Here is a 21679-nt window from a genome sequence, read left to right as displayed (position 1 = left end):
ACCAATATGCACTTCTGCATATTTTAATTTTAAAACAAAGATCACAATCATATTTATGTTTGTTGTGCGAAGAAGTATACAGAAACAATAAAAAGGCATGCTGAAAACAAGGAAGTCCATTTCTGCCAGTGTTATTCTAGAAATAATCAGAGTAGAGAATTTGTACACACAGGGGAAAATTACACTTGAACAGGGACCTCTTGGAAAGAGTCCAGCGGAGGGCCACAAAAATGGTAAGGGCCTGGAGCATCTCCCCTATGAAGAAAGGCTGAGTGAACTGGGTCTGTTCAGCCTTGAGAAAACATGACTGAGAGGGGATCTAATCCAAGTTTATAAATATCTGAGATGTGTGGACCATAGTGGTGAGGCCAGTCTCTTTTCTGTGGTACGTGGAGACAGGACAAGGGGAAATGGACATAAGCTGCAGCATAGGAAGTTCCGCACAAACATGCGCAAGAACTTCTTTACAGTGAGGTGACGGAGCACTGGAACAGGCTGCCCAGGGAGGTGGTGGAGTCTCCTTCTCTGGAGATGTTCAAGACCTGCCTGGATGCCTACCTGTGCGACCTGCTGTAGGGAACCTGCTTTGGCAGGGGGGTTGGACTCGATGATCTCTGGAGGTCCCTTCCAACCCCTACAATTCTGTGATTCTGTGAACAGATTCTCTTGAAGAGATAAACTTTAAGTTCTAAGAGAATTTCTGATTGTACTTAATTACTGAAAGTGTATGCTACAGAATATAGGACAAGAAACAATCTTCCGTACTGGAAAAGGAATGCAGAATTACCTAGCAGAAGACAGTATATTGGTGCCCTCACAGCTGTCTTACAAGCAATCTGCTTTATACATTAGCCGAAACAAAAGTCACACATTCCATTACCAGTAAAACATTGATTAAGCTGAGTATGTATCTAGAAAAGTAAGCTGAGAATGTATCTAGAAAAAAGCACTGTTCTCTTTATCCTTCTAGATACAATGACCTGTACAATATGCAGGTTATGCATTACTTTTCCCAAAGTAATGTGGACTGGGCAGTAAAGGATACAGGGCACTTAAGGCTTTTAAGATGTTGCCTTGTGCTGCACCTGCTCTTGGTTTGTTTGCAACAATGAACTAGTGAACTGAGAATATACAGGAAAGGTGTTCATTTGCTCATGCTAGGATTGTGTTAACTGAAACACTGCACATTTTACTAGTCTGTATATATGCAAAGGCTCTCTACTGATGAGATTTCTCATGGTAATTTCTATAATAATGCTATAAACTATTGGTAGAAAGGAAAAGTTTGATAAAACCTGTGCATTCCTACAATTGAGGCTTGATGCAATGGATTTTGCATTCCTTCTTGAAAAAGGTGTAATTTCATTGCACCACCTAGAAGTTACATTCCAAAAATACTGAAGCAGTCATTCACACTAAGCCCTCAGAAAACATCCAGAAGAAAAAATACCTCCAGTGGAAAGGCAAGGAAACGAAAGCATAATGTAACTGCATTCTCAGGAGTTTAATGACTGGACCTCCTTTTCCAAACTCTTCCACATAACAGTAAAAGTTGCAGCAATTACCGAGTGGAACAAACCCCTTTAACACCACCTGGTGTACTTTTCAGCAGTTGGTCCTGCTCCCAGGCCTGTCATGCCTCATTAAGATAGCACAGTACTTTCTCTCTGCAAGACTGTTCTTGGGGACCACAGAGTTCAAGATAAAATGAGATATGGAGGTTTTATCGTAAGACAGTAAGGGACTATGAGAACCTGTGCCAAGATTTTAGAATCTGAGAAAACCACAGAAGAAAAAGTTTTTCAAGGAAGACGAAGAGTGAAAACAAACCAGCTACAAAAAGCACACATAACTTTCCCATAGTTAAAGAAACAGAAGAAACCACAACAATCTAATTCTGCCTATGCTGATATGGGGCACCTTGTTTACATAAGATTCACTAGAAGTCCCACTTCTTTCTGCTTTGCTAAGCTTTAAGATTTAAATTTAATAGATCTCTCACCTACGTGAATTGCGACCAGAGTTTTGTAGTACTGCTGCTGGGTTAAGCTTCTCTGCTTCCATCAGTTTCACTGAAAACAAAGTGGCAGGATGCCCTTAATGTTGCCATTGAGTACCTACCAGTGCTTGAAGGCTTACTGACTACGCAGCAGGACACAAAGGATAATGGATTCCAATTACTTACTTGACAAAAGAGGAGAAGTGCGTAAGAGATTACATTTTCTCTCAAGCATCCAAATAAATGAAATAATTATAGCAGAACCCACCAAATTCCAAGGTAACCAAGATCTACACTCACATTTGTGAAAAGCTTAGTGGTTCATTATAGTAAGGAGAACAGTGATGCAATAACCTTGAGCTTTAGAAGATATATTTCAACTTTCCTATTGGCTTCAGTGAGAATCACTTTGAGATTAACAGCAGTTCCAGCATCCGTTTATTTGCAATCATTTAGTCTTAATATCTCAATTCTTCAGTTATTAGAAATTGGTATTTTTTCACATACCAGACTCACTGACAGCTTAAATGTCAGAATCTTACTCAGTGAACATATCTAATTTAAATAAACACGTATATTTTAAGCTGAAAAATGGAAAAGGACAAAATAATGGGAATAGGATATTTTTTATGTTTATTTTCACTTTTTGTCCTCCTCTAAAAAAAGACATTTTAATGAAAAAAAAACCCTAGGCTTACAGAGGAAAAAAGGAATGCATTTGTTCTGTGTTGCCCCAAACAGTAAATGCTACAGAAATTGAGTGTCCTCTGTGGGATTGGAGCTTATTTAAAACCTCAGAAGTAATTACAGGAAGAACGCTGGCAGCACTGCTGCAATTGCCTGATGGCCTGATACACCATGTGGCCCACAGACCACATAGTCCAGCTAAAAATGCTGAGAAGTTTTGAATTGGATCTGGAAAGCCAGGTGCAAGGTTAAGGTACTACTGATTTGTAGCACTGTTGACAAATATGAACTTGTTTCAAACTACAGAGAGAATTGTTTTTATGTATATACTTCCTCTGAAACTACAAATCACTCTACTCCTCTGGAGAACTGTCATTAGAGCATAACATAAGATTTCCACAATAACTCCAACAAATATTTCTTTAATTTCCAAGAACACATTTTGTGATGAGGTGGATGGACATTGAGGACACTGATACTGTTTGGTTCTGGATTTTTTTTTGCTGGTTCTGCTCATCATGGGTACACATAACACGAAAAAAACTGGTTTGGTGAAACTGTTTGCTGTATTCGAATTATTTTACGCATCATTTTGGGCCAAAAGATAAACTCTATGACAGTTAATCAGTTTCTTTTGGATCACTTTCAATTTCAACCTCTCCTACTCATACCTGCAGACAATACTACCTTACTGCTGGAAGGATTAACATTTTAGAAGATAAACATATGGACTTATCAATCATCTACCAATTACTTCAAGTGGCTTGCACACTGTGTAGGAAAACTGCAGCAGAGAAGGGTTAACACTGCATTTCCTAGGTTGGCATCTTGTTTTTAATAGTAGCCCTCACGTAGCTCTCAGCAGACTTTCCAACTCATATATGAAATAAAATAAGAATGCAATAAACAGTATAATGAAGCTACACAGCCTGGTTAATCTCTGATCACCATCTATGCTCTCTATCAAATCAAACATTATCTGCCAGAAAAATGGGATTATTCATGTAAGTAAATACTGCTGTAATAAATATTCAGAAGACCACTCAAAGTCATGTGAGTAATCAAGACATTTTGAGCACTTAATTTTGAAATAAATTATATGTTCTATTGTAACAATCCTTTTGTAATATGCTTAATTATTTCTAAAGGAAAAAAAAAAAAGATTATAGTGAATTATTCTTGGATAAGTGATAATCTTTCTGTTGTGTGCCAGCAGGATCAAGGATTCAAATTTGAAGTACCAACTACATTGTGTAAGTCTGCAACATCTGAATTACGGAGTTAGCAGTAACTTCAATGAGCAAGGAAAGGCATAATTTAGGAAAGATTTGTTAGACAAGTTCCCAGGTCTAGAGGAACAGGTTGAAAAATGCACCAACTGGAACTCAGCAACCCTGAAGTAGATAGATGACTTTGGAGAATCTTCTGTTCCTTCTGTCCATAACAAAAGCCCTGCCCAGACCAAAAAAAAAAGAGAAAAAAAAGAAAAAAAAAGTCTCTTCTCTATAGGCAGACACAGTGTCTGTTCCCCTTCCCTATAAGTGCAGTGTCTGCTGCTGCAGTTTTGGCAATTGCATGAACTCAGCCACAGATTAGAATGTTTGTACTCGGTTATTTTCACACACTGCCAAAATTTGCTGACAACACCAGGAGAAAAAAGGGAAAGGAAAACTGGTGATTTTCAACAGTTTATAACTCAGCTCAGCCTAAGCAGGTTTTTATGGGACAAAGAACAGAGATTTCTCTGTAGACAGCACTTTATTCCTGCCTAATTTGAAATATTTGCTGTGAATGATGGAAACATTAGAACTTCTTAAAGAAAACATAACAAAACAAAAATTCTAGCAGTTCGCTGGCTTTTTTTTTTTTTTTACAGTAGATCATGTTTGTTGAAGTAAATGGAGAGACTATTATCTACCTCTCCTATAATTATTTACAAGTAAGATACTTCTTAAAGAAAATGAAAATATTAGACTTAAAAGGCAGAGAGGTTCAAAATACGTAGTATTTCTTTAAGCAGTGAAATTTCCTCCTTGGAATAATTCACTTTTCTGCTGTTCTAGTGCCACAGTATTCCCTAAAGAGTGTGAAACAATCTTCTCAGGATTACAGCGTCAGTAGCAAACACAAGTTCTACTCTAAGACATGCTATTTTAAATACATATCACTAACAAAATATCTAACAACTTCCTGTAACAACTCCAAGGTAGCTTTCTGGAGTCCTTCCTCCGTTTTAACACCTTCTTTCAGTCCATATCTAGAATCTACTGAAGTAGCATTTCCTAAGCTTTTTTCTGTATATTCCCCTCATTCCCCCCTGCTCTGTTAGCTTCCTGTAGGGCCCAGGCTATTAAATGTAAGCCTCTATCAAATAGCAAATTTAAGCACTGTTGTTTTGAATATCTGAAACCTTTTGCACAGAAGTGTGCCCTACAATTTGGGGAACAACGCTGCTTTACAGTGTCAATGAACTGTAGCTGCACAACTATTGCTTTTTGTTAAAATATCAAACCAGCAGCTCAGCTGCTTCAAAAAATTTACTAAAGATTCCGTTAGTGTTATTTTTGGATTGAAATAGTAGAAAACATTTTTAAAAGCACTAGAAAATTCTGCAAAACTAGAAAACATCTGAGAAGAGTGCTTTTCAAAAAAGACATGGGCTGCGAAAGTGTGCAACAAAGAATATACTGCAGTTTTTTCAAGTAAGATATTTAATTGACTGGGAGTCCTCAGTAGAGACATGTTTGCAGCAAAGACTCATGGCAAGGGTGAGTTTTTGAAGTTTGGATGCATTTGGCAGCTTTATAGAACTTTCAGACAGCCCAGCTACGTCTAAAACACGTTCAGCTAGTTAACTATACAAGTGTAATGTTTTTTCCATCTTTCTGTCCATGTGCTGACAGCATTACCATTCTCTCCAGTGTTCTTCTTCCTTCTTTGGCACAATGGATCTACCAGTTAATGCAGTTCTCGATACTTAATTTCAATACAATGGCTTTCCAACAATAACTTACTTAGGTAAGAGAGGTCATCATTTAAAAGAAGTGAGTAGTTATACTGAAAGTGTGAAAGCCTCACAATTCAAAATACATTTCAGGATATATTGTACAATACGTGTATATTTTAATGAGGAGGTTTGGCAGAGCAGTTTGGCAGAAGAAAGTACTGCCAAGTGATTGGATATGGGATATATCTCCAGTTGGTTTGGATTCCCATATCACCTTAAGAGCTATTGTTCCCATCCCCCAGTACACCAGCATTCAAGCCAGTCAAATTTATAGCTCAATAAATTTTTTTTATTAAAAATAAAAAGTGTGGCTTTTAAGTACTCCAGTCTTCCAACGTCTCTGTGCCAGGTCTAGATCAGAGTGTAGTAGCTTAATATGAAGCTAGAGAAGCTTGGCCCACTTTGCAGAGCACTCCTAATTTAAGAGTTTCAAGACTTAAGCCACATCTCTTTGCATTTTATAACAGCTGTTTTTCTATCCTTTCACTGTAAAAAAAAATAATGAAGAAAAAGAAAGAAAAAGAAAGGAAAGAAGATAGCATAGAAAAGTTAAATAAATAAATAATGGCTCACAAAACCACAGTGGAGGAACCACTGCTGGTCCTGCCAATAAAAACGTTCCTTCTCTTCAGGGCTGGCTAAACAACTGAAAGTGTTTCTAATGAACTGCTGGCAGCACTATCCATCATTGCACTAAATGGATTCCCGTCTCCCTAAACTAAGGATAACTATTCATCTATAATGCACAGTCAGAAATTAGGAAGTATTTAAGCCTTAGAAGTCTATTTCCTCACTTCTCCCCACCTCAAAGCTTGGTTTTACTCAGATCCCCTTATGTAAAGATGACAAGAGAAGTCTGATACAGAAATTAAGTCTCTGTTCCAGTGCTAATGAATCATTCACATGAGTCTGAAAAATACTTTAGCAGACCAGACATCTGCAGTCTCATTTCAGCATTACAACTATTTGGAATTATGTTTGCCTCATCCCTCTCTCCTTTTTAACATTTGTTACACTGACTGGTGTCTTGCCTTAAAGTGGATAACAAGAAATTCAAGGTAAGATGGCACATTCACTTCTGAAGACTTGACTGATTATACAGATACGTATCTACAGAGGCAAATTAATAGCTGTCTTTAAATCATCAGAGATAAGTGAAGAATTCATAAATATCAATAAAACATGCCTACAAATAATGGAAATAACCACTCACTTCATCTCCAGGACCTCCTCCAAATGTTTTCTTCTTTCTGCTCGTAGGTTGGTCAAATGGGTTTCCTTCTCAGCCAAAGACTGTTGTGTAGAAGACAATTTTGCTTTCATCGACTCCAGCTCCTGCTTAACCTTCTCCATGGCCATCATCAGCTCTTCTACCTAAAACATTTTCGAGGAAGGCAGGAGAAAAAAATAGCACAGTGTGACTGACTGGAACTTACTAAAGGTCCCAATAAAGTTAGAGTTCTAAGATTACCAGTGCAAGTACACTGCCTAACACTGTAGACCAGAAGCATCATCATCTACTGCTGTGTAAAGTATATCTACACGTTTTGGAAGCAGCATTATAGAATGTGAATTAATACGGTCTGGTCACTGAAACATTACCTTTGAAATACCAAACTACAAATCTTCAATTCTTCAGTATTTCTATTTTAGAGAATGTAACACAAGGAAAAATAGATGGTCAATTGGCATTAAATTAGCTTAGGAAAATGCTAAGTATTAAATAGAGCGCATTGATAATTTAACATAAAAACAACTTCTCCAAAGAGAAGCAACATATTTACTTTAAGAATGAAGTTAAGAATATTTCTCAAACAAGGAGAGGACTGGGTTTCCATGAAAATGTAAGTAAGGCTACTTCCCCCAAAACATCTGTTGAACAATGATTATAGCCATATTTGGTGATTCAGAAACAAAAGCACCTTCAAAGATGGTAGACAGTTATAGAAGAGTAATGCTTATATCTCTAGGCTACTACAAAATTACTTGGTTCAAAGGTTCAGAATTAAGATGACTGTAAATTCTAGAATATATAATGCACAAGTGACTCTAGTCACATTTTGTGTACTAGCAGTGGGTTTTGTCTCTGATAGAATTTGCCACTTAAACTTGCAAAACCACAATAAATAAATCAGTATAGCTATATGTATGGTGCATCACTTGCTGTCTAGGTGCTAGATGATGTAAGGTGTACAGCATATCATCACCTGCTTTAATAAATCAAGTATTCTGAGAGGTAGAGCTATTGGCTCAGGACAAACAAGGATAACAAGATTGTTTTTCACCCTCAGTAATAGATACAGTAAGAAATGTTGCAATTCAGAAAGACCAATTTATAAAATCTACTGTAGTCATTGTGCAGTGCTTACTGCAAAATGCCTATTTCCATTCAAATACAGCTGACAATGAAAATTCTTCTTGTATCCAGCAAATAAAGAACAATTTAAGATATGAGATTATCAAGAACTATTCAAAATGTACAATCAACAATTCATTCAGCAATCAACAGATCAAAGCAGAATTTCAGTGACACATACTTCAAACTGGCTAGGACGTGTAAAATAACCAAGCTTTTCGTCTTGCATTAGTGTACAAAATAAGACCAGAGCCTCTGTCAGTTTTTAAAATAAACAAAGAAAAAGCCCCATAGAAGAAAACAGAGAAAAGTCGGAAAAGAATGTAAAAAACTGCAAAAATAATGAACAGAAAAAAATACTTCTAGGAAGAAAACTGATACCTAGAAAGAAAATAATAGCGATATGTTGGGCAAGTGAATATGTACCAGTATATCAGCTTCTACTTCCTTTGGCTGGATCATACATAAACATTTTTCTTTAAATCAAGGAGAAAAGAGGCATGCCAACTGCAAAATCCTCTGCTTCTAACAAAAAAACAACCTCAAACAAACAAGTCCCCAGCCAACGGCAACAATCTGAAAGGCTTGTGTCAATCTGTCAGTTGCCAAGATAAAACAGTCTTTGAAGCAACTTTTCCATAATGAAGTCTGAAAGACTTTTGCTGTCCATCATTCCATTCCCAGCCATAAAATTTGTGATACTAATAACGAAGGATTGATTTGCTTGATGCAGATCTGTAGTGTAACAGCTCTGTGCTATTCCAACACAGAAAGGCTGGGGGTCGATAGCTAGGGCAAGGCTGTCAGTGCTGGGCGGCAAGATTAAAGTCTGCAGCAAAGTATGAACTTACATGAACTGGAGTACTGACTACCACATGTATTCTTTTTCTAATCACTCCATTTGGTAATTTCGTTCATTCTAAGGCTCTAGTCTAAGTTTCCGAAGGTTAACAGAAAATTGATCTAATCACATATAGGGAATGGATAGAATGTGAATGGCTTTTACATGACACCAACATGTAGTCATCTGAAGTGTCATTGCTTTCCATTCTGTCTAGAAGGCAGTGTGCATCAAAGACAAAATTCATGGAAGTAGTATTGCTCATACTTAAAGACTTTATTACTTGGATTCATCAAGCTATAGATATTCCATGAGAGTATTTCCATTAAACTTGTACAAAACAAAGCATTTTACATGCCAAGCTATGAATCTTAGTGCAGATCTGTCTATATTTCTCCGTAAGCAGTCCTAGAAGAAATGATAAAGAAATATTCACTAGAAGCACATTCCTTGCAATGGATGTCCTTGCAATGGATGCCCAATTTATCCTATGTGAGAAACTTCAAATCTGTCTTTGATTTTTTGCTCTGAGTGCAGCTAATTATACAACAAAAAGTATTTGCCAAGAACCGGAATTTTCTGAGGCGTGCCGTTGACTTTTCGGCTACAAGGATGGAGCAGAGTCAGGAGGACAAGGTGTGTTCAAGGGATGTTAGGACACCACTCTCAGACATAGGGTCTAATTTCTGAGTGGTGCTTTGTGGAGCCAGGAGTTGGATTCCATGATCCTTATGGGTCCTTCCCAACTATGAACATTCCATGATTCTGTGATTTTCAGTAAGCTTGTGCCCTATCACTAGAATTATTTCAAATCAGAATGCACAGAATGCACTTTCGCTTCTCATTTCTCTTTCCTTGAATGACAGTTTACAGGCAGAAACGGCAATACGGCAAACAAAAAGCAAAATGCTACACACTGGAAAAACATTTGCAGTATCAGAGGACCTCTCTCTGGATCGTAAGATAGAAAATCTTCATTGGGAGCCATACACTCCACTTCTGTATGCTGTACGCATACAAATGAAGAGGAAAAAGCTGAAGAATGTTCTCCTACTGCAAAGGAAAAATTTCCAGTCTTAAATGACTGGACATGAATGAATGAATAGTTCAAATGTATATGGAGTTTCAATCTTGCAGACGGTCCAAGCTATCTGTTAGTCTTGGTATTTCTCTTTCCTTGTTGGTTTTTTTTGTTGTTGTTGTTTGTTTTGTTTTGTGTTGTTTTCGTCAAGTATTTGAACACTTTTATGACCAAGTGAAAAAGGCTGCACACCAGTCTGTAATTAAAGGTTTCAAAGGGCATGGCAGAGAGACTCAGTATTACACAAAGATCTCTGCATACTCCTAAGCTGCAGATACATTACTTTTAGTTCCAGTGATACATGGGAAACTTATGCTTTAATGTTTAATTACCGAAAACAGCCACATTTTTATCTTCCCAACTTAAAGAATTATATTCCTCTCAATATACATGCAGGCACTGTGGGTTATGGGATAGCTCTTTGTATTCATGGCTGTATCTTAAATGTTCCAGGCAGAATACAAAAAGATGGAATTCTAGAGAATAAAGATACAAGTACCTGCATGAGCAATTTATTTTCAATGAGCATTGTATAAATCAATCACTAGAGATCTTATCTTCAAAACCGCCTCAGCAAGCTAACTTCTATTTAAAATTATTGGCTTTCTGAACATAGATCTTTCTTGTATAAACAACAGATTAGTATTATGAGTTAAAATGTACCAGAAATCTGTTCTGTCCAAAATGAATTAAACCAAAACTAAAGGTCTTGCAATTACAATTCAGTATTAAGAGTACTACAAGTACTGGAAAAAAAAAAAATAAATTGACATTTCCCATAACGTGGTACTCAGCCTCTCAGAGGACTCTCTCCTACTTTCTTTCAGATCCTGAGTTTTTAAACTATTTTTCACTTCACTGTGTACACTGCTGAAATGATAAAAGGGGGCAAATTTCTGTATTATCTTTTACTGAACTGACTAAAATGCAGGACAGAGAGGAGAAAGAAACAGACCCACGAAAAAAAAGACAAAGACGAGTTCTGGCTCCATGTAAACTTGTTTGGATCCCAGAAAATTTTCCCAGAACAGATGTTAAGACATGGAAAAAGCACAGGCCAGGCTTGGGACTTAAGTATGTAATTTAACTGCCTCAAGTAACATATTACAGGGAGAAAGCATTGAGTCTGACATAACCTGGAATGCCAGCAGGACCAGATGGTTTGCTTAAATCACAAGCTAATAAACCTTTACACAAAATAAGAAGGAAATGAATTATGGTTTCATCACAGCCCCATTTCTGCTAAAGCAGTAGGGCTTTAGGTACTCCTGAAGACTATATCCAAGACACTTAACTATATCCAAGACACTTCTTGGCTATTCTGAACTAGGGGGACAACCTCCAAATTCTTATAGGTATTGAGAAAGCTTATGGGTGTAGCTTTTTGAGGGCTAAAAATATCAGACGAGAATGAGAGAAATAAGTACGCAGTAGCAGGAAATATCTTATTTTTCAGTAAGATTAGAACATAATTTCTGGTTTGTAAGGTAAGGATAGCCCTCAGCTGAAAGACATGTTGAAAGCTCTGCCATGCTGCCAGCAGTGGCTCTGCCCTTACCACACGTGCAGCAGCTTTGGCTCTGTGTCAGGCTCTTCTTATTCACTCCCAGTGCATGAGCATGTACATGCTGGAAGGTGCACAGAGGAAAGGCTTTTATGATGATGTTGTCACATTGTCACTAATCCTCTCATTGCACATACACAAGGGGTTAAGATGCTTTACCTTCGCTTTTATTCTGTTGGCACTGTAAAGATATCATAAGGTGAACAGACACTCATCATCTAAAGAGAGTGTTTCTCCCTACACTGCATGTATCTCCCCTGTGCAGCTGCTCCCCTTGTTCTGCATGGTCACTGTTAATGAATGTTGCCATGAGATTCTACACAGACAAGAGAAAAAAAAAAAAAAAAGTTTGTTGAACACCAGAATTCCTCAGCTGAAATCCTGCCTAAAGAAACTTGGAAATAAACACGGCAGGATGTTGTGCAACAGTTATGGTGTTTCTAAACACCATATTTATGTCCATTCCAAAAAGGATGCCAGATTTGCAGCACCCCTTTTGCCAAGGCCAACTGAGCACAACACTAGAGGGCTGTGGCAGACTTCACACATGAAGACTTTACAGGCGTTTTCCTTTGTACATAATACAAAGGGAGGTTAGCATCAAAACTCAGACAATGGCTGGTAAGTTTTCAGTTGTCTAGGGACAAGGCAGGATATTCTGATTATCTGTAATACACAGCAAAAATTTGGGGAATAAACTATATATGAAAAATTTTAGAGATGAACTGTGTGTTTCTTTACATTAGTGTGCAGTATTCTTAAACCTTTAAGTCACTGATGAGTCTAAACAAGGAAGCACACTAGTGATTAGATTGACCAGAATATACCTGACATTAAAATGTTATTCCTGCAAACCCACAGAAGCAGAAACATGGGAGTTCTGTTAAGGAACACACTCCTAGAGCACCATCCAGAATGAATTCTGCTCATACTCTGAGAGCACTGTGCTCTTGGTATGAGCAAGGAGGAATCAAAACTCACAGATGTTTGGAAAAGAGAAAGTCTGTTGAGCTGCCAGACCTCAGGCCTGAAGAAGTCACAGCTGCGTCCTTTTAGGATGTTTGGAGGTATCTGTGACAGTTGTATGTCCTAAATGAAGGCCATAAGCCATACAAATAAGCAATGGCCTGATGTTGGGACAAGAGCTCTTAAGAAAGAAGCAATAATCATCTCTACTTTACACACACAGACACAAATCAAGTCAGGTTAAGGGGAAAAAAAAAAAGTGAAAGACTACAGTCTGATTTCCAGTAAGGACAGAAACCTGTTGCAATCTTTGATATCTGAAGGCTACAGCAAATTAAAGTTTTTCTTCTGTATTTTCCTCAACTGGAACCTTTATCCGATGTAGAATTCTATGCATTTTAACCTTTGCAACCAAATCAAAGGATCTGTGCGGGCTGCCCTAAAAGTAATGCCTCCTATTTTATTATGTTAGCCCGTGATATCAGGGGTGGACATTGGTGGTATGGCAGAAGAGGTTGAACCTTCCCACTAGTATTCTGTTACATTTTGTTGCCGAGTGACAGATGGCAGCAAAGGGGCAGCCTGACATGGAAGTGCATATGAAGCAAAGGTGCGTCACTGAATTCCTCCATGCAGAAAAAATGGCACCCACTGATATTCACTGATGCTTGCTGAGATCAAACAGTGGATGTGAGCACAGTGAGACAGTGGATGGTGCATTTCAGTAGTGGCGACAGCGAGAGTGGGTCGCCTTCACCGGTGCAGATTTCGAGGAGTGCAGCATGCATGCTCTTGTCATCACTAATGAAAATGCATAGCTAATGGTGGTGGCTATTCTGAAGGATGGTGTTTTGTAGCTGAGAATTTGACCTATCAAATAGTGCTATTGTTCTTTTTATATCTGTTGTAGTTTCCACAGAAATAAATAGGAAGCATTACTTTCAGAATAACCAATCTATGTGGATTTATGTGAATCTACAATCATAGGAAACTGTCTTGTGTTTATCTTCTATAACTAGCAATGAAGCTCTCAAGCCCCTTAGGGACACAGCAGCAATCACTTCGTCTAGAAATAACATACAGTATTGCAAAAAAATTGAATTTTGATCATCATTTAAAAAGACTATAGTTACAGAGAGTAGAATTTAGCATACTTAGCACATTCTGTGCAACTCTGCACAAGCATTTAGCACCGTTTGTTACAGAAGAGAAGGCACCAGGGAGACCTCATTGCAGCCTTCTAGTACATTAAGGAAGCTTATAAACAGGAAGAGGATTGACTTTTTCCATGGTCTGACAGTGGTACGAGAAGGGAGGATGGCTTTAATCTAAAACAGGGTGGATTATGGTTAGATGTTCGGCAGAAATTCTTTACTCAGAGGGTGGTGAAGCCGTGGCACAGCTGCCCAGAGAAGCAGTGTGTGCCCCATCCATGGAGCCCTGGGCAGCCTGAACTGCTACGTGGCAGCCCTGCCCATGGCAGGGGTTGGGACTGGGTGGGCTTTGAGATCCCTTCCAACCTAATCCACTCCACAATACTATAATGCAAACAACCTCTTTAGAAGAGTGTCTAATGCATGATACTGCACCCACAGCTATAAACGAGGACCTCTTCAAAACAACTTGGCCTATATTTGGTTACATCCAATCTGTCAATTGCTGTTAAGGTAGCAGCAGTAACAGAGCCAAAGGAAGCCTTTCAGCTCAGATTAATTATCCAAGGATGTAAGCAGTTTTTCGCAGGGATTCTGCAAACCACACTGGTTTTAATGTTGCTGCATTTTAGACAGTTCCATAGAATCATACAATTGCTCAGGTTGGAAAAGACCCTGAAGGTCATCAAGTCCAACCGCAACCTAACCGTACTACCATACTACCCTAACAGCACTCCACTAAATCATGTCCCTGAGCACCACGTCCAAATGGTTTTTAAATATATTTACCTTTCGTATTACTTGGGATAATAATAATAATAAAATAGTTATCAAATTATTATTATTAATATATCTTATATAACATTATTTATAATAATTTAAGATAATTGTTTCATATTATCTCGGATGTTACCGTGGCAGACTGAAGTTTAGACACAGCCTGATATTATTCAAATTTTCAACTAATATTATTCAACTTTAACATTCTTCTCAAAAGATGTTAAGGTTCATGAACAGTTACTATGTGAAAGCCCATTCACGTACATGAAGGTTGCACATGTGGCTAAAATATAGCTGAAGAAGTGCAGTCTTGTTGGCAAGCTCAGGGAAGTTTCCACCTATTCTAACATGTGGAAGCAAATCTTTAGCATTGTAGTTAATAAACAGCAATGAGCAGAATCTAGCCACAACTGCAAAGCAATCCCACAGTTCTGAGCCAGCTGAACTAAGACTGAAATTCAGTGACGGCCTTGAAGGAATCTGATGATAAACAGCAGTACAGCAATGTCTAGAAGCTGTTGCGTCAACAGGAAATGTTTAATGAAGAATCTTCAATTTAATTAATCTGAAATCTGTCAGTCTTCTGTATTTCGCTTTAAAAAAGAACGGTAAAGAAAGGAATACAATTTCTTCTCTTGCACTACATGTATTTTGATAAAGAATCAGTTGCCAAGAAAAAAAATTATATTTTTCTAATTTTTGCATTTAATCTACAATTCTAATGAGCTTTTCTAAAGCCTTAATCTACATACTCTTGTATTACACTTGCACCTAAGCTCACAATTTAAGATCACGACTGGAACACAGAAAAGAAGTTCCAAATGGAAGAAGTACAAACTTAGTTTTATGTAAATATTAAAGTTTTTGCTTGGGTCCTTAAAAGAATTAATGTAAAGTCTGCATGATTTCCTCTTTCAAACCAGATTTGAAGGCAACTCAAGACTTTCATTTTTATATGAGCCAAACCAGATAAAGTAGAATCTGGAAGTAGGCACTTGAGAAAATACTATATCGGATAAAGAGGTACGAAGATGAAGTTTTCTGTATAATAAAAGAGATAATTTGAAATCAGTATTTATCTATTAAAAATAAAAATGAAAAAAATCTAAACAAAACCCTTCTAAGATCAGTGTTTGCACCAAATTTCCCCCAGTATTTCTCATTTCATTAAAAATATGACCTATAGCGAGAAATGCTCACTATACACTTCAAACAAAATTATCCTTTTAGGATCCCCAGTTCTCCTAAAAGTTCTCAAATTTTGCCCACTTTCCAACTTTGTGAAACAAGTTAAACAAAATTAAAGGATTCTGGGCTCCTTAGAAGTATTTTTGCCTGCAACATTAAAAAAAGATCTCTGTACCAAAATCATCTTTGTTTATCCTTTTCTATTCATTGCTATTTTCTCTTCATTCTTCTCCACTGGAGAAGCAAATCCCTCAAGCCCCCCACATAGGTACAGCTGAACACAACTAAGACCAGAACAACAACTGTGCAGTTTCACCTCTTAGAAAGTATATTACTGAATAAAGAAGGAATTCCATGCTATCCTTGACATACTGAATCAACCTTTCCATGTAAGGGGTGTGACTTGACATAAAACTGGATATTTTTAAAGGAAGAGGCTACACAATCCATCAAAATACTCTGGGGAGAAGAAGAAAGTTAAAGGAGGGGCAGCACTTCTGAAATGACTGCCAACAGCTTTGTTACCATGGACACAGTGCATGGTCACCCTACCTAGCCAAAACCAAAATACACAAAAGGAGGAAAAAATTCCAGACTTTGAAAAATGGCAAGAGTATATGTCAGGCTGACCACTGAGATTAAAAGCTCTTAAAACTATGTATATCAGAGGAAGAAATTCAAATCTAAGTTTCTAGCACAGATTTCTGTTACTTCATATGACTTAAATACACATATGACTTATATGTATATACACACACTCAAAAACCAGACTAAGTTTTGCAGAAAATATTCAAGAGAATTTCAGCCAAAGAGAACGTAGACTGCTTTGAGCAATCAGGGATAAGCTATGCCAGCAGCTTCACCCCCAAAACATAGCTTGGAATACTGCCTTGATTCCCAATCACTTGTTTATCAAATTTCTCAGTGAGAAATACAGAAGGACACCTAAAAACATGAGTTAAAAGCAAACTGTCCAGCATGTGTTACAGAAGAGCCAGAATTTTGACAGCAGTGCTCAAAAAACTACGGTGCTCAGAAAGCTGTACGTAGGTGGTTCATGAGAAATCCAGCTTCATATTGCCCATGTACGAGGGTCTATAGAAAGTAACTAATGTGTGAGACTTTGTGCTCTGAAAATATCTCGAAGTATGTTTTAGAAAATATTTCATTACCTATTCCAGTAACAGAATAGCACAGCAAAAGGGAAACGTATTTAAATTTTGCATTCTTAGAAAATACTAGATTATAATCAGTGCTGAATGTTAGGGTCCAATATAAATTAATTATGTTGTAAATGCATTTTCTATTTTTACAAGAAAAGGTAGTTAAAGTAATGTATTTTAGGAAGATAAAAGAACCAGAATGGCAGATTTATGGCAAAGGCAAGTGAGAAGTATCACCCAAAACTTGGCTAGACTTTCAGTATAGCAACTTATAGATAAACAGAAAAGACTCTAAGAGGCTGTACTCAATATTCAAATCTCTGCAGCCATTGTACTTACAGTAGTGAAATCCTGATGAACAGGAGATGGGGAAAAAGAGACAACTGGTACGAAGGCTCCAGCTATTTATGAGTTAGCAAACAGACCTGGCATCTGAACTGTGCATACGTGACAGAGAATTTCAGAAGCCTTGTTGCAAATAATTTTTACATGTAATATGTGCATGAAATAAGATTAAGTCCCGCTGAAACAATTTAAAAAGATATTGGAAAGAACAAAGTAGTGTATGACAGCGTATTTAAGCAATGTGTTACCATTACAATATTCAGTATTTAATTTCTTCTCAAAAGGCTAGGCAGACACACCTGCCATGTAGAATAAAAAGATAAATTGTATGAGCATAGATATAGCTATTTATAGGTGTTGGTTTATATACTTAAACTAAATTAAAATTTCCCACTGAGAACCATAACTTCAAACAAAGTTGATGGAAAGTGTCAAAATCAGACTGCTAACTCAGATATTTCAGTTGAAGTAGCTACTTAAAGAAAAAAGCAAAAAATTGTGGCTAGTCTTTCATTTGCGTATTTGCCATAGCGATTTTGGACAGGGATTAGATGCTAGCTGCACTGTATAGATTGAGACTGCACTTAAGTAGGAGTTGATATTAACAAGAGAACAGTTATACTGTTATCAGCAAAAATGCTACCTAAAATTCTGAAACTACAGCTCTGCAAATGTGAAGGGAACTGAAGATAGAAAATAGCATGTTGCAGTCAGGCTCTGCACCATCACGCCCCTAAAAATAGCAGCCTATTGTAAAAACCAGAATTCAACAACAGCTTTAGGTAAAAACACTTTGGTAATAATACTCATACAATCTCGGTAGAAAATAATACTAAGAATTTCCTGTGTCCTGCTCCCACAGTTCCATGCTTCCTCTGGTGTGCCTTTGTCCTGTGCTGGCGGACATGGATCAGATTAGCATTGATTCATTGGTTCAGACTGGTTCATGTGAAAATACTCATTTAAAAAAAAAAAAAAAAAAAAAAAAAATTATAATAATAATTTAGGTAACTTCATTTCACAGCATGGCCTCAGAAGACTCAGGCTGGTAAAACTGAAGGGATGTTCACAGAAGTATAAAAAAAAAAAGGATAAAAGTGAGCAAAGAGAAAGAGGACAGTTGCTAATTTCTTGTCTCTGTGAACTACAAACTATGCCCTTCAGTAATTAAGGCTTTAAGTGCAAGTAATTGTAATATTGTGTTTCCTGAGATAAGGTCCAACGCTACTTATTACTGATTGACGCTGAATTAGAAAATCTGAACTTCTGCTTCACTTTACCCCACAGAAAGAGCCATGTCTTTTCATGAAGACAATCTTCTCAAGCATTGTTCTTGGAATGGTCCTCATTGTGATTAAATTGATATGGAAGTTAAAGTCCTGTCTTCTACTACAACCTTTCAGAAAGTACTTATTAAAAAAAATATAGAGGTCTCCACATACTTTCAGATGTACAATGTAATATGTTGAACTAATGCATTCAGCCGCAGTCCGTAACTATAATTTACATAATATTTACATACAGGATTCAACACGTGGAACAACAAAACCAGATGAATGTGTTGGAAATCAAGAACTTGTTGAAGAACATTCAAGCCTTTATATGTAAGAAGATTTATCAGCTGGAGAAATCTTGCAATATAGAAAATGAGTGTTAACGCTCTTAACACACTGCCATAGTTAACACACATTGCCAGGATATTATCAAACACTGAAATAGTGCAAAGTTTTAGACTGAAATGGGTATCTGAGAACTATGAAATCCTAGGTAGCTTCATGGACAGTGAAATTCACAAGCAAAGCTTGTTAAATAGCAGAAAATCACAATATCAAGAAATGAGGGAGGGTAGGATTACACAACACAGGGCTACAGAAACAACAATACATAATGGGGCAGAGGTACACACAGATGAGATGTCCTCATACCTTGAACCACTTAAAGCCAAAATGGTTGACCTCATGCATTGATTCATTAAACAGCTTCAGACAGGCAGTGCAGTGGTAGAGAACAAGATAAACAGAAGAGAGGAAATAAAAAGCATGCAATTAAAAGAAAATTATAATCATTTTGGACAATATTAAAATTTCCAACTCACGCATACAATTTGTATTTGGCCTAAGAATGATATAATCACCTGTAAAGATCAAAAGATTAATATCCTTCACAAAAACAAAGCCTTGCATTTGTAAAACTGCAAAGCTACTGAAGGGCTTCTGTCATAACACTAGAGAATATAGAGCAAAGCAGGCATTCTCTTAAGTAATCAAAGAAATGAAAAATAATTGAAGGAATGTATCCCCCTTGCATTTGAGGTGATAACCAGCTACTTGCCATCACTCCATGACTTGACTATATCTAATAAAGAACAACAACTGGGCAAACTATTGGGCACGGTGGGGCAAAACAGCTATCTTGTGGCTGGAACAAGACCCTCTGGTTGCTTTTCTGTGTGACATCCTGTTGGTCATTACACTGTATAAAGTATGATGTGCCACAGAGGGCAGTTTAGTTATTCTGCTGGACTAAGACACAGCTGTCATAATCAATGATGGTGTGACCTAGAGGTCTTCCTCTTCTGATCCCAGTGGTTTCAAATCCATCCTTCTTCCTCCTCACTTCCATACAAACTACTACATCCAAATACATTTCCTGTTTAAGATGCTGTTACCCATCATATTCCAGAAATCTTTTCCCACAACTCATACTTCTCTTGGCTTTTCTCCTCACCTCTCAACCTCTCTCAGTGATTCTTATGGCTTACTGGCCCTCCAACAGCACATTTCCATCACCTTGCCTCATCATACAGATTATACTGCCATTCAATCTATTTACCAGTTATTTTCCCTTTTCATCAAGCTCTTACCACATGATCTCATTGTTTGCCTCTCATAAGGCTTTGCTGGTGAATGTTTTCAAAAACCATAATGGAAATTTGTAGATGTTCCCTAAGCACTAATCACTTTCCATATTTTAGTTTTAGGATGTCTCAGGTACAAATAAGATTCCACTTCTACAACAGTTTCCTATTTTACTAACTCAGACTTAACTCTTGTTCTCTCCATAATAAGCTTGCTTACAGCAGATAGACAACCACAAGGACTTCATGCTAATGGGCTAAGAATGAGTCCTCCTTTCTATCCTGCAACTGAAAGTTTCCTTGCTATTTCATTTCTTTTCATCTAGGACAGAACCTTCATATTTTTGTTAATCTTGACAGTACCTTTGACTCAGATGTCCTTCTACTCCTTGTGCAAAGGTTATTTTGAAACATTTGCAGAATTTCTTTTATGGAATATCTCTAATGTAAGACTTTTCTGGTTGTCCCTCTATTGCTAAAAGTTCTTTGGTTAGGTTTATTTTGTGTCTGAATGTGCAAAAATCTTCTTTCTGCAGATTATGGCAATTTGTGCAGGAAAGTCCTCTGTAGCTTTGATGTTATTGTGTATAGTGTTAATGTTATTAGCACGTTTCTTTACTAGCAAATCAAATATAAGCTACCAATCACCTGCAAACTGTGCTCCACTCATCCTTCACCTTAAATACTGAGGTGACCTGCGATCAGCCTCTAGAATAAGCCTACCTCATACTTGTATTTCTGTAAATTTACCAGTTATATTCATCTTCATACTTATTTCCTAACATCAGACATTCCTAACACTTACAAAATTAATGTACTACATTCTTCAAAGCTATCCTTCAAAAATTCACTAAACCTTACGCATCTTGTGTTTAGACCACAGCCACACAAAACGTTCTACAGGCTTTTCTACAGAATTTTCTACAGAATTCTACAGGCTTCTCTACACTCAAAGAACACCATTGTCACAATCCTCCAACAAAGAAATTAAAACATTATGACATCATAGATAACAAATTAGATGTTCTTTTGCTTACTTGTGCATCTCAGCAGAGAACTTGCTCTTCTGTGAGATACATATATTTCTGAGGAGGAAATCTATTCTTTTATGTGGTATTCACTACCAAGATAACATTTCTATAAGATAAATTTTTTTTAGAGTTTACAAGAAGTTTAGAAAGAAGGCACTCTTGAAAGTAAATTCCATAAAGTTACCTAGAATCTTAGGATACTTTAACCAGAATTATCCTCAGTATGTTTACCAGCAAACAGTTGATACTGACTGTAGCATAAAGAGCAAGAGTTGCTTTCTTCTTGAAAACTTGATTATTAACTAAAAAGAGCATAAAGATACATCTTGAAAGAAGGTGATATAAGAATACATGTTGAAAAAAAAACCTTTAAAAATGTTTTAAAGTGTAGTTAGTTAAATCTTTTTCATTTAATTAACAGAAAGAGAATACATCATTGCAATGTAACTGACCAAATGCCCCTGTTTGCTTATTATGGTCAGGAGAGGAACAGATAAAACACTGAAGAGGTTCACAGAAACCACAGTAAGAACACCAGGCTCAGCTCCTTATACTTCAAAAGATTCATCAAAATATAAAGGAAGTTTATTCATTAGATATGGTATGTTTTCTTAGTGATTAATTATGGAAGTCAAAATCTGGTCCATACATGATTCTTCA

General features: G+C 37.1%; 1 protein-coding gene across 10 annotated transcripts in view; it reads right to left on the bottom strand.

The window, feature by feature from the left end:
- Positions 1-21679, bottom strand: part of ERC1 (ELKS/RAB6-interacting/CAST family member 1) — a 294250-nt gene that overhangs the window by 99047 nt on the left and 173524 nt on the right. For all 10 annotated transcript variants that reach the window (XM_042889766.1, XM_042889771.1, XM_042889768.1 and 7 more), the window contains one exon: positions 6907-7067. In XM_042889766.1, the coding sequence (XP_042745700.1) occupies positions 6907-7067 (161 nt within the window). The remainder of the gene's footprint in view (positions 1-6906; positions 7068-21679) is intronic.

Source organism: Lagopus leucura, unplaced genomic scaffold (genome assembly GCF_019238085.1).
Source record: "Lagopus leucura isolate 7727_CA_CO unplaced genomic scaffold, USGS_WTPT01 Super-Scaffold_100159, whole genome shotgun sequence".
Taxonomy (NCBI): Eukaryota; Metazoa; Chordata; class Aves; order Galliformes; family Phasianidae; genus Lagopus; species Lagopus leucura.
The sequence above is the reverse complement of the archived record's forward strand: the minus strand, read 5'-3'. Positions and strand labels throughout refer to the sequence as shown.